Source organism: Chelon labrosus (genome assembly GCF_963514085.1).
Source record: "Chelon labrosus genome assembly, chromosome: 19".
Lineage (NCBI taxonomy): Eukaryota > Metazoa > Chordata > Actinopteri > Mugiliformes > Mugilidae > Chelon > Chelon labrosus.
In genome coordinates this window covers 4453714-4479301 of record NC_140352.1, presented here as the reverse complement: position 1 = coordinate 4479301, position 25588 = coordinate 4453714, and the positions used below count along the sequence as shown (strand labels likewise).

Sequence of the window (25588 nt, the reverse complement as noted above, 5' to 3'; positions counted from 1 at the left end):
CACAACTTTAGACACATGTCTCCAGACAAGAATTCATGAGCACAAACAAGACCACACACAATAAAGAGCTTTCAGCTGACCAGAGTGTGGCTGTGGTGGATGTCGCGTCCCTGTTGTAGTAACAGCCTTCTAATAACATGCCCGCGAGTCGTGCTGTGGTTTTGGCAAATTATCGGTTGTTGTCTAATCTGAAATGTTCACTGTCAAATCATTATCATGAAGATATGCGTCGTGTTTTACTACCAAAACAAGGGGTTATCGCTACAGGAGGCTATTTTTGTCTGCTTTTCCTAAATGTTCAACAGATGACTTTCCACAAGGCACTGCTGGTCCGTGATTCATGAACATTAGTCACTAGTCTTGTTCTTAAGCTTGCAAACAGAATACACCGATCAGCCACAACATTATGACCACTGACGGGAGAAGCGAATAACATCGACAATGTTGTGACAATTCAGTGTTCTACTGGGAAACTTTTGGACCTGGCATTCTTTGGTGTGGATGTTACTTAGACATGTAGCACCCACCTAGACCAGACCAGGCACCCCCACCCCATAGCAATGACACTCCTTGATGGCCAACTCCTTGACGTTTAGGAACAACTCAAAAAACATGAAGAACATCACAAGGTGTTGACCTGGCCTCCAAATTCACGAGATCCCAAACTGATCAAGTATCTGTGGGATGATCCACAGAGGAGGCCCCTCCCCTCAACCTATAGGTCCCAAAGGCCTCCATGGCCTCCCGTGTCCATTCCCTGATCAGTCACCACAAGAGAAACCTACACAATATTAAGAAGGTGGTCATAATGTTATGCCTGACTGGTGTATTATTTTGGCTGTGATGGTATCTGTTAGTAACGTCATGTGTGTAACGTCCTGATCATGCAGGTGAGTTCGTGGGTGACGTGGTTGATCTTGACAGCAGGGTCCATGGAAGAAAAGAGAGAAGTTTTCTCGTATCTGGTCCACGTGGCTAAATGCTGTTGGAACATGGGAAACTACAACGGTGTCATGGAGTTCCTGGCTGGACTCAGGTTTTTCTATTTTTATAAATACCTCCACACACTCTCGGACGCTATCATTTTGCGCCATCTGACCTTGGACGCGTTTTGTTTGTTCTTCAGATCCCGCAAGGTGCTGAAGATGTGGCAGTTCATGGACCAGTCAGACATAGAGACCATGAGAAGTTTAAAAGACGCCATGGCTCAGCACGAGTCTTCCTCCGAGTACAAGAAGGTTGTGACAAGGGCTCTCAATATCCCAGGGTGCAAGGTGGGTTTCTGTTTACTCAGAGAGTTCAACCCCGCGTCCATGGCCGTATTATGAGATTCATTTCTTCCCTCTCTCTCTCTTCTGTAAATACTCTAGGTTGTGCCGTTCTGTGGGGTTTTTCTGAAGGAGCTAAGCGATGCATTGGACGGCACGGCGAGCATTATTAGCCTCAAACCATCTCCAGATAACCCAGAAGACTCGATAGAGGTACAGTAAACAACCGCGAGTGTGTGCAAACATTAAGAATCAGAAATCATGTCAGCCTCTGTTTTTCTCTCCAGTTCATGTCCGACTACAGCGGCCAGCCCAACTTCATGTCGAGGTCCGGCCCAGACGGGCTGCACGTCCCAGAGAAAGAAGCTACCGTCAGCAGCATCCTCCAGATCATTAGGTACACACTGCATCCTCGGTAAACAAAGCTCGGACTGTGACGTGACAGTGTTTGACACTCCTCTTCCTGCTCCTCTAGATCTTGCAATCGAAGTCTGGAGGCAGAGGATACAGACGAAGCGTCCACCAGTCCCTCCTCCGCTGGCCCGTCCCCGTCGTCCAGAAACAACTCCTTCAGGGACCGCTGCCGCAATCAGTTAGTTCCTCATGTTTCTCTGGATCTCATTTTGGTTAAAGATGCGTCAAAATACTGGATATGTCTGTCGCGTGGCCTTGAGCACATCCAGATGTCGGACAGTCTGTGTATTTCTAAGAGAGAGTAGAGGATGTGTAGAGCAGTAGCGTGTATCAAGTGAAGCTGCAGCCCATTAGAACGCGAGGACATCGCAAATGTTTTGATTGCAGTCACTGCTGATGTTTTCAACCTTTTTAGTCACAGTCTGTAGTTACATGTTGCTGGTTTACATTCAAGGATTCAAGGATTCTTTATTGTCATTACGACACATGTTGGTACATGGGAAGGAATGAAATTGGTTACTCTGGTCCCGATTCAAGCCATAAGTAAAAAAAAAACAGAAAAAGTTAGTAGTTAAACGCCAAACCTGGTCTCAGCGTGCGAAACCTATTTTTATATTTTACTTGAACTCCTCCTCGACGCCAGAAGTCGTCCCTATTGTTTAGCGTCTGTGACCCTTTGGGCCAAAAGGTCCGTTTCCAAAATTAAGTTCTTTATTTTCCTGCTCATTCACAGACTGTGACTCACGGACAAAGTAGAAAGAATGTTATATACAGATTTATAGCAGAACTATGAATACTGGGAGTGATTGTCATGGCTGGCCACTTAGTAGAAACACAATTCGGTTCACAGACGAACACATTTATAGAATACAATACAATACAACACAATAGGACAGAGCTTATTTGCCATTTGCACAGGTACGTTACAGGACAGGTACATTGGAATTCTTGTGCATTTCAAGCTTACTATGAATTTAAAAGGATGAATTAAAGTGCACAGTGGAAAGTGCACCAATAGGCACAGAATATCATTATTATTCTAATATATTATAGACAAAATATACCAAATATAGGCACAAAAATCAGTATCAGATGTGCATTTATAGACGTGCAGCTATCTCTCTTGAAAGAAATAATGAACCAGATTGTAAATAGATGCTTAATCCCGAAGATCAAATCAAATCAAATCAAGCTTTATTGTCATTTTGACATAAATACAACTGTAATGCAGACAGAATGAAATTGCGTTCCTGTCTGAGATCTGTGCAGACTTTGCAAAACAGGCTAAAGACTCAAATAAGTTAAGACTCTGTTCAAATACTAAAAGACTTAATTAAAATAAGTAAAGTGCAAGGTGCGCAGTGCCCTTCCCGGGTCAGATCAGCGACTATTTTATGCAAATACTGTTCCACTTCATCCATAGTGTGCATCTGCATTCGGGCAAAATCCTCCAGATCCTCCAAATGAAACTGATGCTGAAGTCTTATTTTGGTTTATTGTGCGGTTCATAAACACAGCTCGGCGTGACGGATTTACGAGGGAAGGCATTCGCAGATTGTTATTGCGATGTGGCGACGTTCAAATAAAACCCGTGTCACGCAGGGAAAAAGGTTTACGGGTTGGTTTCCTGTCAGGACAGGAAGGAACACGGCTCTGGTACTTCTCAGCACGCTGGTGGCAGGCGGCTAATAACACAAGCTATAATTTCGAGGCAGTGTTGATCATTGATTCGGTTCCAACCTTGACCTGTGACATTTGTATTAAGGAAGCCTGGATTGTCTTCTGCGTTTCTAAACTGTTTTCTCTTGACATATTATTCCGTGCTCAGGATAACAACCCCGCGTAACTTTGGCCCGCTTGTACGGTCTTAATCTGTTTGGACTCGGCGGCTGATAAATATCACCTCAGTCAAAGACGCTTTCTGTTCCTGTGTCCTGGATCTCTTTCCTGCTGCCATCCTCGGAAACCTGTCAACACCTCTCTGTCCTGTCTTTTTTTTTTCACACTTCTATTTCTACTCACACTTCCTCCTTTTCTTGTTTCCTTCTCCCTTTCCAGCAACCATTCAATTAGGACAACGCCAGAAACAAACCGTGTTTTGTAAGTGGTTGCACAAGGAGATTTACGGGGGTTTTGCACTAAGCTAACATAGTTTAGGCTGCAGTTTGAGCAGCAGCTTGTTTAGTAGTGGAGGAATGAGAAATGACAAATGCATGACTTTTTATTTTTGCTTGTTCAACCAATGCATTACAGGACACAACACATTTTGGCTCAGTTTATCTTTAGATGCTTGTCTGGGCCTCGGTGCATTTTAAAATTACCTGCCTTACTCCTCTTTGGTCGTATTTGTGCACCTGTGAGCTTGTGTGCGTGCAGAATCCAGTGAAATCATCTTCGATCCTTCTTCAGTTTCACAGTTGGGGACTTGTCAGATTCAGATGGCGACTTGTCGTCGGAGCCTGTGGCGAAGGAGGTGGAGTTCCAGGGAACGGAGGAGACGCACAAAGCTTTCAGCCACGGCACCGAGCTCATTCCATGGTGAGACGCAAACACAGACACACAAACCCGCACAGCTACCGCCACGTCAACGGACACGCCACAACGTCTTTGTGCTCCCTTTTGTTTTCCAGGTATGTGTTGTCACTGCAGCCGGACGTCCACCAGTTCCTGCTCCAGGGGGCTACGGTCATTCACTACGACCAGGACAGCCACCTCTCGGCTCGCTGCCTGCTGCGGCTGCAGCCCGACAACATAACGCTCACTTGGGGTAAATTGCACCGGGTTGCTCTGAACCGCCGTTGTCCTCCCTGGAGGTTCATTCACAAGGTTGCGGGGAACATTTTCTATTGTTATCATGACGAGCGTGTTTATATATCAAACAGAGACGCGGAACGCCACATTTCATATCCTCTTGAGCTTGATTGCTGCTCTTTAAACAAATTTAAAACAGACATCCATAAAAAAATATATTTCCTGTGTCATTATTATGTTTTAAACAGCGTGCATGTGTTTATTCTCAGCAGGTAATATGTCTTTTGTAAGGCAGTTTGCTCCGTGCGCGTGTTTGTTCCCCAATTTCCTTTACTACATTTCAAATATATCATAAATGTGTTGATTTACGGCAGGTAAGCCCCAGAGCGGAGGGGCCTCCCCCGCCGAGCATCCACTGGGACTGGGACACACTGTAGCTGCAGGACTAGCAGAAGGCCTTTTGGACGTCGGAGTGGTGAAGGTTTGTTAGAAAAAACTGGATTTTGATTCAGTTTTAGGTTTTTGACAGCCATGGGTTGACGTGTACTCTTAACTTTGGCCTTATTTGATTGTGCAGGCGGTGTTTCTGGGCCATCAGGGAGTCGATGTCCACGCTGTGTGTCTGCAAAACAAGCTGAGCCAGATGACAGTGGAGGAGAACGGCCTCAGCCTCCTCTACGGCCTCAGTACCACCGACAACCGGTCAGTGCCTCGTCACCGGTCGGCGCCTTACTACAACACCTTGCTGTTTATAAAATATTTCCACTAACATCCTAACCAATGTCACCAGACTCCTGCACTTCGTGGCCCCCAATCACACCGCGCAGATGCTCCACAAGGGCCTGTCAGAGTTGGTGAACGCTGCCAGGAAATTGAAGAAGTTTCCAGACCAAAGGCTGCAGTGGCTGAGGAAGCAGTACGTCAGTCTGTATCAGGTAAACTCTCGACGGCGCTTTGCTTGTGCGCGCGCCTCGCTTCCGTCGATGTGCGAATTCGTTTTGCATGGATTTAAAACGGCCATTAAACGCACCGTCGAACAAAGGGTTTTAAGGAATGCCTCGGGTAATGTGTTAGATCAGGAAAAAAATGTTGTTTACTTTACCACGACGGCTCTGGAGAGAGTCATCAAGTCAGTGGAGAGCGTCGCAAGAACAAAGCTTCCCTTACCCACAGGATCATGCAGAAGCAGATGTCTGGGGGAAAAAAAAGACATGACACAGGACTGCACCACATATATATACACCAATCAGCCACAACATTATGACCACTGACAGGAGAAGTTAATAACATTTAAACCATCTTGTGACAATTCATTGTTCTGCTGGGAAACTTTTGGACCTGGCATTCATTGGTGTGGATGTTACTAAGACATGTAGCACCCACCTAGACCAGACCAGACCAGGCACCCCCACCCCATAGCAATGACACTCCTTGATGGCCAACTCCTTGACGTTTAGGAACAACTCAAAAAACATGAAGAACAGCACAAGGTGTTGACCTGGCCTCCAAATTCACTAGATCCCAAACTGATCAAGTATCTGTGGGATGATCCACAGAGGCCCCTCCCCTCAAAGGCGCCCCCAAACCCTAACCCTAACCCTAACCCTCAGAAGGCCCATGTCCATTCTCTGATGAGTCACCACAAGGGAGACCTACACAATATTAGGAAGGTGGTGGTCATAATGTATGCAATTGAAGCTTAGCCTCTAGCTTACCCTTGTTAATCCTGAGGTCGTGTTCGTATCTTCTAGGAGGAGTACAGGTACGAAGGCCCCACGCTGGCCCAGGCCATCGAGCTTTTCGGTGGCCGGAGGTGGAACATGGGCACGGGCGGTGTGGAGAAACCCAGCACCCAGAAAAACAGCTCTCTTGGCATCAACGATAAGTCCAAGAAGAAGAAGAAGGCTCTTGTGAGGGTCAGTACATGAACACGTCTTTCACTTTGGCCTTCGACAGTGCACAGGGGGATGACTTTTTGCCATCTTTACCCCCCTCCCCCCAACACAGGGAGACAGCGGAGACGCCACCGATGACGAAATGGTTTCCAGGAAAACACGAAGTTGTAAAGAAGGACTTTATCGAAATGGACCAGAGTCTGACAGCATTGACCAAGAAGATCCAGGTGAGGATGCGCCAAGATTATCATTCCCTGGTGTACTGTACAGGTTTATTATTTATATTTACTCTGCGACTCTCTGCCTCCATAGAAGACAGCTTTCCTGGGCCGTTCTCCCTCTCATCCAGTAGGAGCCCTGGGTTGCTAGCCTCCTCTTCTTCCTCTTCGTCCTCTTCCTCCAGCATGGCAGGGTCCAATCAGAACCGTCCACAGTCCTCCCCAATCCTTTCAGGATCCGCCAAGGCGCAGCCAGGGTACGTCGGGGTGGGAGGCGTGGTCGTTGTTGCAAGTTTGACTCCGCTGATATTCCAGAAAGTTTTTCATTCCAGTTAATGCATTTTCTTCTTTTCTTTCGGGGGTTGCAGGGCTTGGAGCAGCAGATCGTGGCACGGTCGAAGTAAAGGCTGCTTCAAAGGCTTCCAGAATCTCATGATTTCCGACAGCACGATGAACTTCATTGAGTTTGTTGAGCTTTTCAAGTCTTTCAGGTAAATCCTCTGCGGTAGAAAGATTTCTAATACTTTGGAGCAAACTGTTCTGTACTGCACCTTGTGCATGTTCTCTTTGACATTTCTTTCCATCTCAATCCGTCATTTTATACGAACGGCAGCTAAAGTAAGAGAGGGATGAAACAGATTCGACAAATGCCTCTGAAGGTCACGCTGCCTCGGACATTCCCCGAGGGTTCTTTGTCCGTTTCTCTCGTCGACTGAATTGACACAAAAGCTTTGCCTTGACAAGCAAATAACAATTATTCTCATACCGTTCCTCTTACGTTCCTCAGATTGTGCTGCGTCCTCTCATCTGCTGCCCAGCACTTTCCTTTTAAATCATGCTCCTACACAGATGCAGCCACGGGGAGAATATCAAACAGCTTCAGAGGATGAGACTTGGACAAGCTCAAATGTCTTACGTAACACCATCCCGCTGAAGAGTTGATTATGAATCTGACTCTTTAAGAACTCTTCAAGCTCTCACATCAGTTTGTGATCAAGAAGAAGTGCTTAAAGTCCTTTTGTTGAGGAAATACAAAGCAAAATAAATGCATTCGTCCTTTGTGCATGGGCTCTGGCTGCAAAACTTGAATGAACTACTATAAAAACTATTGTAATTAACAGTTTGTTAAGTCTAATCTTTGCTAAAATTGGCCTACTCTGATTTTCTCAACAGCATCCGAAGCAGGAAGGACCTGAAGGAGCTGTTTGACACCTTCGCCGTCCCCTGCAGTCGCACAAGTCCAGAGTCATGTCCCCTTTACACCAACCTCAGGATAGATGACAGAGACACAGGCCTGCAGCCAGAGCTCGGTAAAAGACCTCACCATTAAAGCAGTTGAAAAAACAACAACAACATGTGCTCAAGCACTTTTGTCTCAATTACCCATAATCTCTTCCTCTCCTCTTCAGACCTGTTGACCCGCAACGGTTCTGATCTGGGCCTGTTTATCCGGACCAGGCAGCAGATGTCCGACAACCAGAAGCAGATCTCGGACGCCATCGCGGCCGCCAGCATCGTGACCAACGGGACGGGGGTGGAGAACGCATCCTTGGGCGTCTTGGGGTTGGCCATCCCTCAGCTCAACGACTTTTTAATCAATTGTCAGAGGGAGCACCTGAGCTACGACGAGATCCTCAGCATTATACAGGTAGAGTCTGGAGCCTTTAGGGATGGGTGGCTGCAAAGACGCCACTGAAGGATGGATGGCAGGTACACAGAGGAGACAGAAGAAGGAAGGGGAACGGTCGATCAATGCCGTTAATGAATTGTTTTCTGTTGCAGAAATTTGAGCCGTCGTCAACCATGAGACAAATGGGTTGGATGTCATTTGAAGGTTTTGCAAGGTAAAGCTCAAAACCACTTTACATACTCTGTCACAAATCATCTTCCAGGTTCCACACTATGTGTAATTCGTGCAAAGGCATCACGTATTAACTTGACCGTCCTTTGTGCCAGGTTCCTAATGGACAAAGATAACTTTGCCTCTCGTAACGAGGAGTCTCAGATGAACCCAGATGACCTGCAGCACCCTCTGTCCAACTACTACATCGAGTCCTCTCATAACACCTATCTGACCGGGCACCAGCTCAAAGGGGAATCCTCTGTTGAGCTTTACAGTCAGGTAAAGGCTCATTGAAGGTACTGCGGGACACAGACGCCGTAGCCTACGCCGATGCGAGCAGTTTATACTTGGCTCGCTCTGTAACAACGCCACCCAGACACTAGTCGGAGCTGTTGTGAATTTTTGTTTCTACTTCCTGCTTCACTTTCAACAATGGCGGCTGAAACTTTCGTCGAAATTCCACCCAAGTCGAGTCGTACAAATGCTTGTACCTTCAAACCTCCTCAGTTAACCTTTCCTCCATGTGTTCCATCTTTATTGATCCAAAACAATCAATTCAAAAACTGCAGAGATGGAGAAGCAGCCGGAAAAACTAAAGCGGAAATGCGCTACCACCAAGCGGACCAATAACAGCTCTTGTGGTTTGCATAGCTGTGGCGCGTAGTCACATTTCTGGGGAAGTGCACGTCAGTTACGGCGCTGTCGGCGAAGCTACGGCGTCAGTGGCCTAAACCGCCTATTACTCAGACGACTGTTTGAAGATGAAGACTTTTTGATTTTTAACGCATTTTTTTGTCAATGTCTTGGTTAACTAGGTGCTGCTGCAGGGATGCAGGAGTGTGGAGCTGGACTGTTGGGATGGAGATGATGGCATGCCGGTCATTTACCACGGACACACGCTCACAACCAAGATACCCTTCAAGGTTAGAAACCCACAGGGGCAATTTAATTAATAAAGGAAAATTCTACTGGAAGAAAAACAGCTTTCGAGGAATTTCAGATCACGTGCAAATCAGAATTTGAAATGCACATTTAAGGTCCAGGCGTCAAACATACGGCCCATGCTGTTTTTCAGTTATAATAACTGCTATCCCTAATTTGCCCAATGTTTTAGTCAGAGAAGTTGTATGTGTGTGTGGCCCCCTGAACTAAAATGAGTTTGACACCTCTGCTCTAAGGGAATCAGACGGCCATTATTTATGTTAACAGAAATATAAACGATCTCATTTGTAATGGACTTTCATCCGTCCTTATTTGTTTATTCTGTCCCTTCAGGATGTGGTGGAAGCAGTCAACCGGTCTGCATTTGTCAACTCCGACATGCCCGTCATCCTCTCCATAGAGAACCACTGCTCCCTGCCGCAGCAGCGCAAGATGGCTGAAATTTTCAAGGTATGATGGCGGCTGCAGCGTCATGTAAACTTGAACAACTAGAAACTACCTGCACTTGTTAAATCTCAGAGAAAACATTAAAGGGAAAGACTTTTTTCAGTATTTTTCTGCTTTGCATTTACTGAATTATGTGCATCTACACCTTCAACCACCCTACTTCCTTGTGCTACTCCACTCTATTATTGAGTTGGGAGTATTTTCCACTCTGGATCTTCTTTCTGAGGAAGAGTTGAACTCCTCTCATTCTACTTGACCACATTTTTTATTTCTCATCTGCCCCGGTCATTCAACCTGGCAGACTTCCAGCCTGAAGCTGGCTTCCCCTAATCTTCTGGCTACAACTGCTTCTCTATTTCTTCTTCTTCTTCCTTTTTTAAAGTTATACTGTAAACTCAAGGCCCCGTATGTCTGGGCACGGCAGTTACATCATGGAATATCATCGTGCTTTCATCTAGCTAAACTTCCCAGCATTTCCTCCTCCCCTGAGACCGACTTCTGAGTCACTTGATAACGAAAAGTCTTTAATGTTCACACAGCTCTGTGCCTCGGGCCGGCTCACATCGGCATCGGGTTGTTTATTTGTAATTCTGTCTTGATAAAAAAAAAAAAAAAAAAAAAGAAATCACTTTCATTTTCTCTAGCTGAGGGTTCTTCTGATGTCATCCCATCATTAGACGGTGTTCGGGGATCGGCTCGTGACGCGCTTCCTTTTCGAGAGCGACTTCAGCGACGACCCTCACCTGCCCTCGCCGCTGCAGCTCCGCGGAAGGATCCTCCTCAAGAACAAGAAGCTCAAAGCTCATCAGGCGCCGGTGGACATCCTCAAGCAGAAGGTTAAGACGGAGCACATCCTGTCCAAACACTGCGTATAGATGCGTGCATAATTTAGACTTCCAGGTGGCTTTAGTGCAAGGAATATTTAAGCGCTGCTGCTCATTAGAGTGCTGTCGAACATAAATAATAGATGCAAATGTGCTCTAATGTATGCTCCAACCTCGCAGCATTTACACCTAGCAGGGATGTACGCCTCAGTAAGCACACTATATTATCTAGGTAGGAACTTGTGTGTTTGCATATATATATTTTTACATTATTTTATCACTTTCACAGGCTCACCAGCTGGCGCACATGCAGGCTCAGGCCAGCAACGGGTCACCGGGGGTTACGCCACCCAGCAACCACGCTAACGAAGAAGAGGAGGAGGAGGAAGACGAGTACGACTACGACTACGAGTCTCTGTCGGACGGTAAGGAAGGAGAAAACGAGAAATCAAACTGAAAGCGATGACCCTCACGAGATATTTCTACCTTGAGTCAGTTTCTGTTTACCACTTCTCCCTGCCTGTCTCTCCTCTTAACACTTACATCTCGTTACGTTTCTCACTCCTTTCCTTTCCTATTTTATCTCGCTCGTTTTCCACTTAGCCGATGGCCTCGCAGCCTCTACTGCCTCGTATGGCCTTGAAGGTAAATGCACAGCTCTAATGCGCCTCTTTAAGTGCCACTGTTTCCCCTCTGTCTTTGTTGTGCAGTGAGTGAGCAAATCTGCAAAAAGGAAAATCAGTAGCGCCTTAAATTTGCCACGTTAAAAAAAAACTTTCAAACATTAGTCACCGTGCTCTTTTACCACTGCAGAATAACTACGGAGGAAACGCTGGGGCGAAGGAGTGCATCAGTAATCGGCATCGTTGTTGTCGTTGTTGTTTTTGACTGTGTTGACTCTTGCAGCTGCTAGCTCCCTGCTTTTTGTGGACTTTTGTTACGCTTTACTGCAGCCATCCTGCATGGTGATGGGCGGATCAAAATGTGCAAAAAAAAAAACATGTCGCATAATAATACCTGGGGCAAACATTCCATCTAACCTGTGTGATGTTGAAGCATTTTACCCGGACGTTGCGATCGGTGTTTGACGGGAATGAGAAACGCGCTAACAGCTTGACCCCCTGCTGCAGCTCGAGTGAAAACAGTAAAGAATGTACACAAGTTCTTCTCAGACTCTGCTTTGTGAGTCTTAGAGTTGAAGCGGAGCACTCTACAGGCGTATTAATCACGACTAGATCCCTAACAAAGGATGGTTAGTGGCACCGGGAGTGTTTGTTATGGTTGCAGTCAAACCTCCCAGCTTGCCGCGGCGACTTGTCTTTCGTTTCAAGTGCAGTTGAAAGCAGTGTTAGTGTGCAGCCTGTGTGTAGCTGTTGTCTAAACGTCTAAATCAGGGGTGTCAAATTCATTTTAGTTCAGAGGGAGCCACTTACAGCCCAGTTTGATCTCTAACAGGATGCACCAGTAACATAACAGCTTGATAACCTGTAAGTAACGACAACTCCAGCTTTTTTGTCGTTTGTTTTATTGCAAAAAAGTACATTAGGAGAATGAGAATTAGTCCTGGGTAGGGATGCACCGAAAGTTTTCCGCTGAAAAAACAACCAAAAATTACTGCGGTTGTTGCTTGCATCATTACAACATCCTGTTTCGGCCATGTTGGTTCGGCGATAAATTTCCAGACGAAAATTGCCCAAAACTGCATTAGGCTATCGTTTTTTCGGCCGAAAATTTCGGACTTCTATCAGACTTTTATCGACTTTTATCACAACACGTGCAAGCAACAAACACGAAAATGTTGGACTTTTATCTGACTTTTATCGACTTTTATCACAACACGTGCAAGCAACAAACGCGGCAATTTTGGACTTTTATTGGACTTTTATCGACTTTTATCACAACACGTGCAAGCAACAAATATGGCAATTTTGGACTTTTATCGGACTTTTATCAACTTTTATCACAACACGTGCAAGCAACAAACGCGGCAATTTTGGACTTTTATCGGACTTTTATCAGACTTTTATCACAACACGTGCAAGCAACAACGGCAATTTTCGGCCGAAAATGGCCTGAAAGTGCATTTTCAGTTTTCGGCCACAAATTTTCGGTGCATCCCTCGTCCTGGGTCTCAGCGTTGCATTCTGTGCACTTCTCTTTCTAAAACAGTAGATTACAAATTAGGAATAGCAGTTATTTTCATTGAAAAACTGCAGTCTTCTATGTCATTTTCGCATTTTGCAAATTCAGGCCAGATTAGACCCTCTAGCGTGCCGCTTTTGTGCCACATGTTTGACACCTGTGTTCCAAAACAAATTCCCTCGCTGTGAACGCATCTCCACTCGTGTGATACGGATGATGCTTGCCGTCCAGAGCCTCGCCGTTAAAAACCACCTTCCACTGGAGTATTTTACAAACTCCTCTGTCTCCTCTCTCTCCCACAAGCGCATCACCTCCCTTCCTCCCTCGCTCCGTACATGTATTTTGCTCGTGACCTCGCCAGTGGCTGGCCGGGCTCATCAGGGGAAACAAAACAAAGCCATCTGGTTTCTCAGGCCCTGCGCTGCCCCCGCACTAAACAACAGACCAGGGGGAAACTACCCCGTCCCGCCGGTCCCAGTCCCACTGCTCACTCACTCCTAAACCCTGCACGCTGCTCGTCTGTGTCAGGAGGACTTACCGGTCATGAACCACATTCAAATACAAAAAAGAAAAACACATCATAGCCTGCTTTCCTTTTGCTGCTTTGCTTCGTCTCTCATTCTTAAATATATGAACCAATAAATATCAACGGCAGGCAAGCAGGACATCCTGTCTCCATTTTTACCTTAGACATTCCCTGCAAACACAAACACTCGAGTACGACGCTGCCAAGTTGCTACCATCTCCGGTTGAGCGCTACCTCCTCTGGTTCAGCTCATTTCACAGCGTGTGACACTCTGCCGGCTCAACTCCGACACGAGGAGGAGGAGGAGGAGGAGGCTCGGCGCGTCAGGAATCAAACACGTTTCCTGAGATAAAGACCTTCTGCGTTGTCGAGCTGTTGCGCCTCTGGCTGCGATCAATGTGTAGGAGGAACGAAAGCAAAGGGAACGACTCCCTACTGCTGCTCCTGTTTACAGCCGAGAGATGTTTTACTTTTGATTACGACGAGGAGGCGCCTTTGTCGGAGCCTCTACTCGGGAGACGGTCAGGGGATTTAATAAATAACTGCTCGTAGTTTTTTTCTTTTAAATATTATTCTCTAATTGTTTGCACCGTTTGGAGTTGGACGCCATGCAGAGCAGAAGAAACAGAATTACATAATCTTTTAAAACCTAATCTATGAGTAAAACGCAGAACTGCTAGAGTTGAGTCAGTAGTGTAAACATATTCAACTTGTTTAAACTCTTATTTATCACCTTTTGTAAACTTAAGAGAAAATCGTTAACTACGAACATGAAACACCAAACTCTTACTTGAGTAAAGTTAAAAAAGAAAAAGGTTGCTTTCACGAGGAGTAGATTCCCAGATGCTAAATTTACTTCCTCTGATATATGTCCTGAGCACACAGTATATCAAGAACCACTGGGACACCAATGCATTATTTCTATTTACAGATCTCTGACAGGTCGGTTTCTGCCTCAGATGTCTCGTCTTATATTATACTATACGTGCAGTTTAATGATCGGTATGCAGGAGTAACATCCAATGCACTTTTAACCTTCATATTCCACGCATAGTTACCGTACGCGCATATTAATACTGAGGATATGGAGCAAGGGTGCGTTTGGGTGTTGCTTGATTCATATGCAAACATTCATACTAACGGTGACGGGTGCATGTCAACATGTCGCAAACTCCACGTGAATATTCTCGTCTGCAGTCTGGTCATGGATCAGAACCATGCCAAATAAACTTCTGCAGCGTCTTCATGAATGTGTCATATCCAACCATTGTGACTACAGTACGCTTCAAGCAGTCTTCTCTTGTCAGCTGAGAGAGTTAACCTTTTTTTTTGCTTGGCGCGAAGCCCAACTACCGTTTATCATTTGTTATTTTTGTCTGAATAGATAACATCCTGGACGACAAGCCAGAGGGAAAGAACTCTGCAGACAAAGAGGATGAAATACCCAAGAGGATGAAGAAGACCGAGAGCACCATGCAGAGCAAAGGAAAGGTACGGACCTGAAACCTTATTGCTGCGGGAAATTAGACGAATACACAGGAGAAAAAAACTAGATATGGATGTACGCCTATCAGCCACAACATTATGACCACCAACAGGCGAAGTAAATAACATTTGAACCATCTTGTGACAGTTCAGTGTTCTGCTGGGAAACTTCTGGACCTGGCATTCATTGGTGTGGATGTTACTTAGACATGTAGCACCCACCTAGACCAGACCAGGCACCCCCACCCCATAGCAATGACACTCCTTGATGAAATATACCGAAATGGAAACAAAAACACTTTAGGAACAACTAAAAAAAACATGAAGAACAGCACAAGGTTGACCTGGCCTCCAAATTCACTAGATCCCAAACTGATCAAGTATCTGTTCGATGATCCACAGAGGCCCCTCCCCTCAAAGACCCCCCCCACTAACAACATCCTGTTCCCAGACACCACAGGACACCCTCAGAAGGCCCATGTCCATTCTCTGATGAGTCACCGCAAGGGAGACCTGAATAGGAAGGTGGTCATAATGTTATGCCTGATCGGTGTGTTTAAGTGAGTTGTTGATTCACTGACTCTGCATTTGTTTTACTCGCCTTTTACCGGCAGATAGCATCGAACAAAGTAAATGTTTAGACTGAATTGGACGTTGAAGAGTGAAAAACGATAAAATCCCGGCAGCTTGATCCCACTTTTTGGGAAGTTCGGCTTCTGTTTCGTGCAGCAAAACGCTAACGGTGACCTCCCCTGTCCCGTGTGTGTGTCTGTCCGGACCTGCAGGTGTTTGACATGGAGCTGGGCGAGGAGTTCTACCTTCCCCAGAACAAGAAGGAGAGTCGACAGATCGCCCAGGAGCTGTCCGACCTCATCATCTACTGCCAGGCTGTCAAATTCCCCGGTAAGGGAATATTCTCCGTCTTCTCCGTCAAACTGTTCCTTCTCTTCCTGTACTTCTTGAACAAGATAGTTTTATTGCCTCCTCTCATTCGTCACGCCTCCTTCTTTTCCAAGTAAAACATGATTTATTCTCCCTTGATATCTTCTTTTCCATCCTCTCTCTTTTTTACTTTGCGAAAAACAGTCAGATCATTTTTTTCCCATCTTTCCCTCTCTCTAATCCACTCCCATGTTATATTTAAGAGGTCAAACCTTTCCCCCCATGTTTTTTTTTTTTTTTTTTTTTTTAATTCTTCTCATTGCAAGACATTTAATATCCCTGTGTAACACTCCATTCCTATCCCACACAGGACACCCACTGAGATGATGAATCCACTTCTCCCCATGGGAAAGCTACGGTTTCTTAATTGTTCTGTTTCTCCCTCAAAAGCACAACAGTTGCCTCATGATGCACAGCAAGAAAATGTTTCTTAGGAACTTCCCGGTAGCCAAACCGTCGCCCCTCCACTTCTACCCACTTTAGACTAAAGATAAAAACGATTAAAACTGTCGGTTTAAGTTTTTCACTCAATTCAGCTTTCCGCGCACTTATGCAACGTCCCCTATTTCCTCTCTATTGGACGCCGTCTCCGTTCCTCGCTGCCATTTATCTCAAATATTTCTCTTTTGTCCCTCAACATAAACCGCTTATCGCCTCTTTCCTCCCTCGAGTGTCCTCTTCTCTGTTTGTCTCCTCTCTTCTTCAAAATGACATCTGCCCTTATAAACCCGCCTGTGTTTCCACTGGTATTTTATTTGTTTACTGTTTCCAGGGACCTGAGATCTGAGAAAGAGCAGGGCAATAGGCCCAGTTCAGTCAGTCAGGCAGGCAGGCAGGCAGGCAGGCAGCAGGCTGTTCGCTGTCGTATCTCCTCTGGAGTCATTTTCAGACGGACGTGCTGCTCGTAAAGACTTTTGTGCAAACACGTTAGCAACCGACGACAAAGGAGAACGGTTGCCAAATATTAAAATGTTGCAAGATTCTTACCACTTAAATGTTTTACGTGCAGAATATTTGCCTTTAATAGGTCACTAATTTAAGTTGTATTTTTATGACATCTTCCTGTATTTGAACTTTGTCTCCCCTCTCGTTTGCATTTCCCTAACAACAAGTCTCTGTCTGCCTCTTGTTCTTTCTGTGGGAATGCAGGCCTGTCCACGCTGTCTCCGGCCGGCTCTGGCAGGGGGAAGGACCGGGGAAAGAGCAGGAAGTCCATATTTGGCACGGCGCCTTCTCGCAGCTCGACGGGGGAGGTCACGGCCCAGAACCGCGCTCCTGGGAAAGGTACGCGGGTCAAGTGGGGTCCTGAGTGTTTTTAGATCCGCTGTCTTCGAGTGTGCAATTCGCATGGAAGGCATAAAACCTCTACACTTACGTCAGTGTTTCAGAAAGAATATAAAAACTTGAAATTTCCATCCCTCTGTTCCTGGTACAAGCGATAAGTGCAAATCTTGTCGACTAGTCGTTGCAGTTAAACTACCTCAGAGTGTTTGGGAACGTTTCTTACTCAAAACAAGCAAGAAAACTGTCACATGCAAGATTCGTAAGCTGAACCCTCGCGCACCAAAGGGGCCACCCCAGCCATGCATGAATATTTTTAAAGGAAACACATTTTTGGAAGATTTAGACGCACCTCGGGTGCTAAACTAGTTAGCTCCCATGTACTGTATGTGCAGACCATAGACTGTATATAAAGATGGACGGACAGCGGAACTGCTACTCAAAAGTGAAGCCAAAGCAAGTAGAGCTCCCCCTTGTGTCTGGCTGCAGTATAGGTCATAAGCTCCACCCCCTCCATGGTAGTGGGCGGGACTTGGGCCAAACTAAAACACTAAAATACACGTCAAATAAATATTTTTCAAGGATGGTTTCTGTCATTTTTGGGTAGTTAATATAATGTTGATGAATGTTCAAGTGTCAGTTTTTTTGGATAAGTTTTGTTTTAGTTATTTGACGCTATAGAAACAGGATGTGACACAATGGCGACTACCAGTTGCCATGCCAACCATTCTGTAAAGCAAACACATTTAAAAAAAAGAAGTTCGGTGTATAATCCAACATTTCCTTGTAGCTGGTGGAGGTAGATCAGAGCGTAGTATTAATTAAACGAAAACGCGAGTGAGTCTGGAGGAAGTGTCGGCGGGGCATCGATATCGCAGCTCCGCTTGGCTCCACTCTCGGACCGTACTGATCAGACTCTGGCTCCAAACTCGCAAGATGGCGCCGCCCGTATCCCCGGGAAAATAGCGTCAGTTTGGCCAATGAGAGGAAGTAGGGACGTGTAGTCCATATTTATATACAGTCTTGTTTCAGACGTCTATATTATTTGTGTGAAGGATCATGAAGGTTTCCTTTTGTTCAAGGAAAGAAAGTTTATTTTATTGCTGCTGCCACTTAAATAAATCTAATAAATAAGTGCAAATCATAACAGACATTAGTTGGAGCCCTAATCCTCCATCTTTACAGCACAGTATATAACAGACTGTCAACCCCTGACAGCCTCTTAGTGATATTAGGATGCTCTGACCAAATACAGACTGTCCCCCAACCTTTGCAGCAAGTGCTTATGTTTTGTATTGGTTATTGCAAAAAGGGAAATCTTGAGGGAATGGAAATCAGTCGCCTGTTTTAAAAAATGGCTTCGAAAATTAGTGTCAGTACGTTTGTGTTCACTAATTCACGGATGGGATAAATGCAGAGACCAAATTCCTTGTATACACAAGTATACTTGGCCGATAGACACTTAATCTTAATCTTAATCTTAATCTCTTGAATGAGTCACGGTGTTAAAAATCCTTTGCAGAGAGACGGTCTTTGTGCAAAACCCCGTCACTCAAACTTGCTGAAACTGATAAACTCCTCTTCCCCCGGCTTCCGCTTCCAGGTGGCTCCGAGCGGCTGAGCTGGGAGGAGCAGCAGACGTCCCCCGTCCTCAGCCCGCCGACGTCGCTCAGCGCCATCATCCGCACGCCCAAGTGCTACCACATCTCCTCCGTCAACGAGAACGCCGCCAAGCGCCTGTGCCGCCGCTACTCTCAGAAGCTGATCCAGCACACGGCGAGCCAGCTCCTCAGGACGTACCCGGCGGCCACCAGGATCGACTCCACGAACCCCAACCCGCTGCTCTTCTGGCTGCACGGGATCCAACTGGTGGCGCTCAACTACCAGACCGACGGTGAGGAATGCTAGAGAGATGCGTTTCCCGCTCTCTAAATATATGACTCACTTTGCCAGCACTTCTTCTCGGGAATTTGGCACTCAGAGGCATTACTCTTTCTAGATAAAACATCACTTATTCCCCAGTGGAAGATAGGCAGATATGACAAATGCATTCTGCTCAATCATTTCCCCTCCACCTTATTTTTGCAGCCTCAAGGCTACATGATGCAGTTAGGGTTTTACGAGTTTTCCGAGCTTTGAAATTGGCTGAAATCCTTTAATTCTCTGTGAGCCGGTGCAACCCATCTTCATCTAAATAAGACTGTTTGCTATTACAAAGCTGTTTTACCTCTATAAATGTCTTTCTACTTTTCTCTCATACCCTCTTCTCTCTCTCACTCTGATTTTCGCGTCTTTTCTCCTGCGTTTTTCTGGGCTCTACCTCTAAATCCTCAGGAATTCTCCGTTGTCAGCGCTGCCGTCTGGAAGCTGACAGATGAAGTTGTTATTTTAATCCGAAAGGCGTTTTTACATAAAAACACACAGTGGATCTGCCTGTTTCTCAGCGTACATGCGCTCGAGACGTTTTGTTAAGAAGGCATGTCTTCTGTCTTACACCGATCAGCCACAACATTAAAACCACAGACAGGAGAAGTAAATAACACCGACCATCTTGTGACAGAGTTTTGCTGGAAAACTTTTGCACCTGACATTCAATGGTGTGGATGTTACTTAGACATGTAGCACCCACCTAGACCAGACCAGGCACCTCCACCCCATAGCAATGACACTCCCCAGCATGTTGCACATAAAACTCTTTAGGAACAACTCAAAAATACATGTAGAACAGCACAAGGTGTTGACCTGGCCTCCAAATTCACTAGATCCCAAACTGATCAAGTATCTGTGGGATGATCCACAGAAGCCCCTCCCCTCAAAGGCCCCCACGGGACACCCTCAGAAGGCCCATGTCCATTCTCCACAAGGGAGACCTGCACAATATTAGGAATATCAATGTATCTTAGGTTAACAAGGACTCTCTCCCTCTCTTCTCATTCCCAGACCTGCCCATGCAGCTGAACACGGCGTTGTTCGAGGCCAACGGCGGCTGCGGCTACGTCCTGAAGCCAGCGGTTCTCTGGGACCGCGGCTGCCCCCTTTACCAGCAGTTCTGCCCGATGGAGAGGGATGTGGAGAAAATGAGCCCGGCCGTCTACTCCCTCGCTGTGAGTCGAGACGAATAACCACTTCATCCTCTCTTCATTGTCGTCCTCCTTGTATATTTTACCGTTTGTATGCTCCGTTTCTACTTCGTAAGCTTCAGTGATGAAGTTTACCTATCCTTCATCTTTATTATACACCTGCTTAGTGACAAGATATCCAAAGACACAAACACACTCTTCCTAAGTACTTATATTAGATCCATTAAGGTGGTTGAGAGTCTGCCAGTGAGTGCATCAGTGGTGGGATGGGGAAATAAAATTCTCACTGCAAGAGGGAAAAAAAAGAAGCTGCTGCTCTCAGGAATTTAAATCCATCTGACATTTTTTAAAAAAAAATTGGTTGGAGGTCTGCAACAACCTGGACAAAAACCAGTTTAAATTAATGATGAGAAAGATGACCGTCCTGCAGGTAGGGTTACGTGCCGTTTGCACACTTGTGATGGTCTGGTGTGCGTACAGTAGCATCCGCAGCGCTGCTTTTACAGGCATCAACTGCACTGATGTGGCTAAAGCTGCAGCATAAACAGAGGAATGCTCTCACGTCGTTTCACACTCGGCCCGTGCGTCCGTGTGTCTGACAGACAGAGACACAAGGAATTATACTAACGTAAGGTAAAATAGTTGGCAGGTCAGAGTGACTTCATTGGCCTCTGCTTCGGTTTTCATTAGATGCACTAAAGATAAAGATCCTTTTTACAGTGTTCTGCTGCTCTCTAAATCAAGCGGAATTGTTCGTGCTCTTTCCTTCCCTCTCAGATCGTGTCCGGTCAGAACGTGTGTCCCGCCAACAGCTCCGGCAGCCCCTGCATCGAGGTGGACGTTCTGGGCATGCCCATCGACAGCTGCCACTTCCGCACCAAGCCCATCCACCGCAACACGCTCAACCCCATGTGGAGCGACCACTTCCAGTTCACCGTGCACTTCGAGGAGATGTGCTTCCTGCGGTTCGCCGTGGTGGAGAACAACAGCTCCCAGACCACCGCTCAGAGGACTCTGCCTCTGAAAGCGCTCAAACCAGGTACGATGCTGGAGAACAGCCGGACGGACGGATGGGTGTGCAGCAGCAGCATTTTGTGAGCATTATAATAAAAACGTGCTTTTTGTTTCAGGTTACAGACACGTGCAGCTGAGGACACAACATAATGAGCCTCTGGAAGTGTCCAGCTTATTCATCTACAGCCACAGAATAGAGGAAGGGCCCGCAGGGGGCGCTACCTCCTCCTCTTTGGTAAGAAAACTTATTCAGGTGTGAGATAGTAGGGATTTCGGACAAGATTTAATTGGTTAGCTGCACTTTTAAAGCTTCCATAAAAATCATAATAACCTGCTGCTGCATGCTCTTTTTTCTCCCTGCACAGCTCTTCAGTTCGGAGGAGAAACATGTGTCCCAGCAGCACAGGGTGACGGTGCACGGAGCTCCTGGTCCTGAGCCCTTCACAGTTTTCTGTGTTACAGAGCAGACCACGGCTAAACAGCTACTGGACACGGTTAGTACCTGAGAAATAGATTTTGGATGTTCAAACAACGAAGGGCAGAAGAAAAGCCCCGTGTGCACATTTATCTCCGTTTCTCACAAGATTTATTTGTCCTCTCTTCTCAGGTTGTGGCGTCGGCAGGGAACCCGTCCGAGTACTTCTTGTGTGAGGAGAAGGTTCCTCTGCTGAAGGAGCGCAGCGAGGTGAAGCGCTGCGCCCAGTACCGCGCCCTGGCCCCGGAGGAGGAGGTGGTCCGGCTCGTCTGCGGCTGGAACGCCGAGGAGGGATACGTGGGGAGGATCTGCCTCAAAACGAGAGAGGAGGTACACGCAGAAAGATCCTCTTGACTCATTTTGTCTCAACTTTAATCTGATAAAACATAACGATTAAATCACTGCTACCACACAAATCAGACAACGCTTATTAAGTAGACTCTGGCTCCCCCTTGTGGTTTTCTTGGTTATAGCAAGTAATACATTTATTGTGTGGTTTAATTGTTGCAGAACTTAAATGAGAAAAACACAGCTCTGGAAGGAGAGGAGGACGTGACTGTAGGAGTCAGAGAAGGAGGAGGAGGTGGTGGTGGAGGAGGAGGAGGAGGAGGAGGAGTAGAAGAGGATATGTTCTTTGTCCAGGTCCATGAAGTTTCCCCAGAGCAGCCTCACACCGTGATCAAGGCCCCGCGCTACAGCACGGCTCAGGACATCATCCAGCAGGTGAGCCGTTAGTTTCACGTTACAGCTTAAACTAAAAGGATAAAAATAAATCCGTTATATAAAACCAAACACTTTTTGTTTTTTTTTGTCCAGACGCTGTCGAAGGCCAAGTATTCCTGCAGCATCCTGTCCAACCCGAACCCGTGCGACTACGTCTTGATAGAGGAAGTGAGCAAGGACGCCGGCTCTAAGAAGTCCTCCGCCGCCAAGCTCCAAATGCGGATGCTGCAGGATCACGAGTGCGTCTACCAAGCCCAGAACCGCTGGCGGGGCGCGGGGAAGTTCATTCTTAAACTCAAAGAGCAGGTAGCTCTGAACATGACATGCTATTTCCCGTAGCGGAGACTTTTGAGTTTGTGCTTTGACTGAATGACTAATATTGGCATGTCTGTGTAGTCTTTTCCCTTTTGAACTTTCTAATTGTTGTAGTAACATGAGCAGGAAAGCACAGAGCTCAGCAAACCTTTTGGACGTGCTAATAAACACACTGTTCATTCCATGTCTGCTGCAGCATGATGGCTGCTGTTTTATTTAACATGTGCATGTCTTGTGTCTTAACTCGTCGCTGCTGAACTCATTTTAACATCTTTCATGCTTGTAATGCTTTTATTTCTGTGTTTTTTATATATAGTTTTAATGTATTTATATTATTCTGCTTTCATACTTTATGTTTTTATCCTGTCAGTGTTTTATTTATTCATCTTCTTTTTACACTTGAGGTCTTTTCCTTGAATGTTCTGCCTCACTGAATAAAGGTTAAATCATTTTATAACTTCTGCTTATTTATCTGTCAATTAATGTAAAAAAATAATATGCACATGTGTTCGATAACGAAGAAGAGATCTGGCTCGTTTTCTTGTGGTGTTTCTCTGTGTCCTGTAACAGAAATCTGGTTCTTCTTCCAGGTGGTGCGGGAGGACAAGAAGAAAGTCATTTCGTTCGCCAGCGAGCTCAAGAAGCTGACCAGTCGCAGCCGCAGCATGACGACTGGCAGCGCGGTGGACGGCCCTGCCCAGAGTAAGGATGATAGAGCTGCATGCTGTGTGGCTCTGACAGAGCTCCAGGAGTGAGGCTCTCACTGTCTGCTGTCTGTGCATGGGAAGGCTACAGAGGTACCGTATGTTTGCTCTAACCTCTAACATTACAAAAGGAAGGCAGGGAAAGTATGCTTACAGGCAGGTTATGGATGAGGCACCGATCAGCCACAACATTATGACCACCGACAGGAGAAGTGAATCACATTAAAACCATCTTGTGACAATTCAGTGTTCTGCTGGGAAACTTCTGGACCTGGCATTCATTGGTGTGGATGTTACTTAGACATGTAGCACCCACCTAGACCAGACCAGGCACCCCCACCCCATAGCAATGACACTCCTTGATGGCAGCAGACATCCCCAGCAGGATGCAGCAGCAAAAATGCTTTAGGAACAGCTCAAAAAAACACCTGGCCTCCAAATTCACTAGATCTCAAACTGATCAAGTATCTGTGGGATGATCCACAGAGGCCTCTCCCCTCAAAGACCCCCCACTAACAACATTCATGTTGCCAGACACCACAGGACACCCTCAGAAGGCCCATGTCCATTCTCTGATGAGTCCCAACTCATGAAATGCTCACTGTCTCATATTAAAGCTGGAAATATTTCATAAAATGTCAATGACAAAATCTGAGCAGGACATTTTTAGAAGCATTGTATGCAACATTACAAAAGTATGTTGGTGCAAAAACAAATGGGGAGGCACGAGGGAGATCTAAACAACATTAGGAAGGTGGTCATAATGTTATGCCTGGTCGGTGTAAGTGCAGTGTTTAAAGCAAACTTTTTTATTTCTGTTGTTACAGATCAAACAATAGCAAACCAGTTCTGATCTGGTTCACACATGGTACGACGTTGTCCTAAAATGTGCTCGACCACATGAGCCTAGTTCAGAATCCTTAGTTAAAGGTTCCCTGTGGAATTATCTGGTAAAGAAACGTTCACGTCATAAAAGTGGAGTTAAATCTTTACCTACATCCAATCGTGGCCTTTCACCGGGGTCGTATCGCGTCTACATGTCTGACCAAGAAACATCAAACACCCTCGGCTAACTTTCTTCCTCGTAGAAACATTTGCCAATTGCCATTTTGTTGTTTTGAACTTGCATCGTTTCCGTTCACGTTACCACAGTAAATCAGTGGTTTATCGTGGAAACACAGATAGAAATGTGGCCAAACTAAATATGGTCAAATATTGGTCAACTGGTAATGTTCACCTCCGCAGGGTACCTTTAATTAATAACTATACCATATGCACTGAGCAGGACAATATTGAAGTAAACACTGTCATGAATACAGGTCATGTTTCAGCCTAATATGAGCCTCCTGCCGATTAATGTACTTCAAAGTCTGTTACCATTGACTCCCATTCATCCTAATATTTAAATACCAACACATTTTCTCATTAATGGTCTCATTTCATCATGATTGTGTTATCGCTGTGCTGTGCTGGTATTTGTCTTTCTTTCTTTAAATTCCCGCTCTAAAAATAAAGGACAAGGCACTAAGTAATATCTCCTCTGCAGGGTATCTGTCTGCAGCTGCAGGCCTGAAGGCGTGGGTGACGGAGGGCAGGGTGGGGGCAGGAAGGTTCCTACAAGCCTCCTCCTCCACCACATCCTCCTCCTCCTTTAGCAGGCAACTCCAACCCGTCCACCTCCCCGCCTCTTCTCTGACCCCCCCAGCCTGGAAGCTTCACCTCCTCAGGAACTGGAAGATCCATAAATGAGATCCAGAGAGAAAGAGAGAGAGAGACTTGAGCTGAATACTTCTAACCATGGAGGATCCCTCCCCCCTGTTTGTGGCGTTCTGGGGTACGCTCCTCTCCATGTCTTGAAGGATCATGCCTGGCGTTAGTTGAGCAAGCGCAAGATGGGATTCAGTCCGAGCTCCAGTGATGTGGTTAGGTAGGGGATAGACGTTTACCCCCGTTTGCTCGGTTGAATACTCAACAGGAGATTGGAAAATCCCGCCCAGCGTGACTGTAGGTCAACGTGGGCAGGTAGCTCCAGCTCCTCTTGGTTTATTTGGTAATGGTGCGGAGTACCAGGGGCAGCTGTTTTTATTGAAGTCGTCTGGGACATAAATAAAAATAGAATTTCCCATAGATGGGAGAAAGAATAAAACATTTCCCTGAGTCACATTCAAAGGAGGAAGAGGAAGGAGTTTGTTTGATGTGCCAGTTTTTCTTTAATTTCTTTAAATCTCCAGCAAATCACACAAAAGTAAAACAGTCTATATGTAGAAAGAGCTGCTGCTGAAGGACCTTTGGATTTGTT

General features: G+C 45.9%; 1 protein-coding gene across 1 annotated transcript in view; it reads left to right on the top strand.

Moving 5' to 3' along the window:
* The window catches only part of plce1 (phospholipase C, epsilon 1), a 72681-nt gene extending 47616 nt beyond the window's left edge, over positions 1-25065 (top strand). The window contains exons 10-44 of the mRNA XM_084567644.1: positions 891-1036; positions 1127-1274; positions 1371-1481; positions 1556-1665; positions 1744-1860; positions 4092-4220; positions 4313-4449; positions 4808-4914; positions 5011-5135; positions 5224-5368; positions 6185-6349; positions 6441-6555; positions 6641-6803; positions 6915-7037; positions 7720-7856; positions 7956-8194; positions 8329-8390; positions 8503-8668; positions 9205-9312; positions 9665-9781; positions 10456-10614; positions 10892-11027; positions 14655-14761; positions 15541-15658; positions 16847-16981; positions 18582-18872; positions 19919-20082; positions 20836-21097; positions 21189-21307; positions 21438-21566; positions 21680-21877; positions 22058-22270; positions 22364-22576; positions 23176-23287; positions 24836-25065. Coding sequence (XP_084423770.1) covers positions 891-1036; positions 1127-1274; positions 1371-1481; positions 1556-1665; positions 1744-1860; positions 4092-4220; positions 4313-4449; positions 4808-4914; positions 5011-5135; positions 5224-5368; positions 6185-6349; positions 6441-6555; positions 6641-6803; positions 6915-7037; positions 7720-7856; positions 7956-8194; positions 8329-8390; positions 8503-8668; positions 9205-9312; positions 9665-9781; positions 10456-10614; positions 10892-11027; positions 14655-14761; positions 15541-15658; positions 16847-16981; positions 18582-18872; positions 19919-20082; positions 20836-21097; positions 21189-21307; positions 21438-21566; positions 21680-21877; positions 22058-22270; positions 22364-22576; positions 23176-23287; positions 24836-25038 — 5229 coding nt within the window. The 3' untranslated portion in view covers positions 25039-25065. The remainder of the gene's footprint in view (positions 1-890; positions 1037-1126; positions 1275-1370; positions 1482-1555; positions 1666-1743; positions 1861-4091; positions 4221-4312; positions 4450-4807; positions 4915-5010; positions 5136-5223; positions 5369-6184; positions 6350-6440; positions 6556-6640; positions 6804-6914; positions 7038-7719; positions 7857-7955; positions 8195-8328; positions 8391-8502; positions 8669-9204; positions 9313-9664; positions 9782-10455; positions 10615-10891; positions 11028-14654; positions 14762-15540; positions 15659-16846; positions 16982-18581; positions 18873-19918; positions 20083-20835; positions 21098-21188; positions 21308-21437; positions 21567-21679; positions 21878-22057; positions 22271-22363; positions 22577-23175; positions 23288-24835) is intronic.
* The last annotated feature ends 523 nt before the right edge of the window (positions 25066-25588 follow it).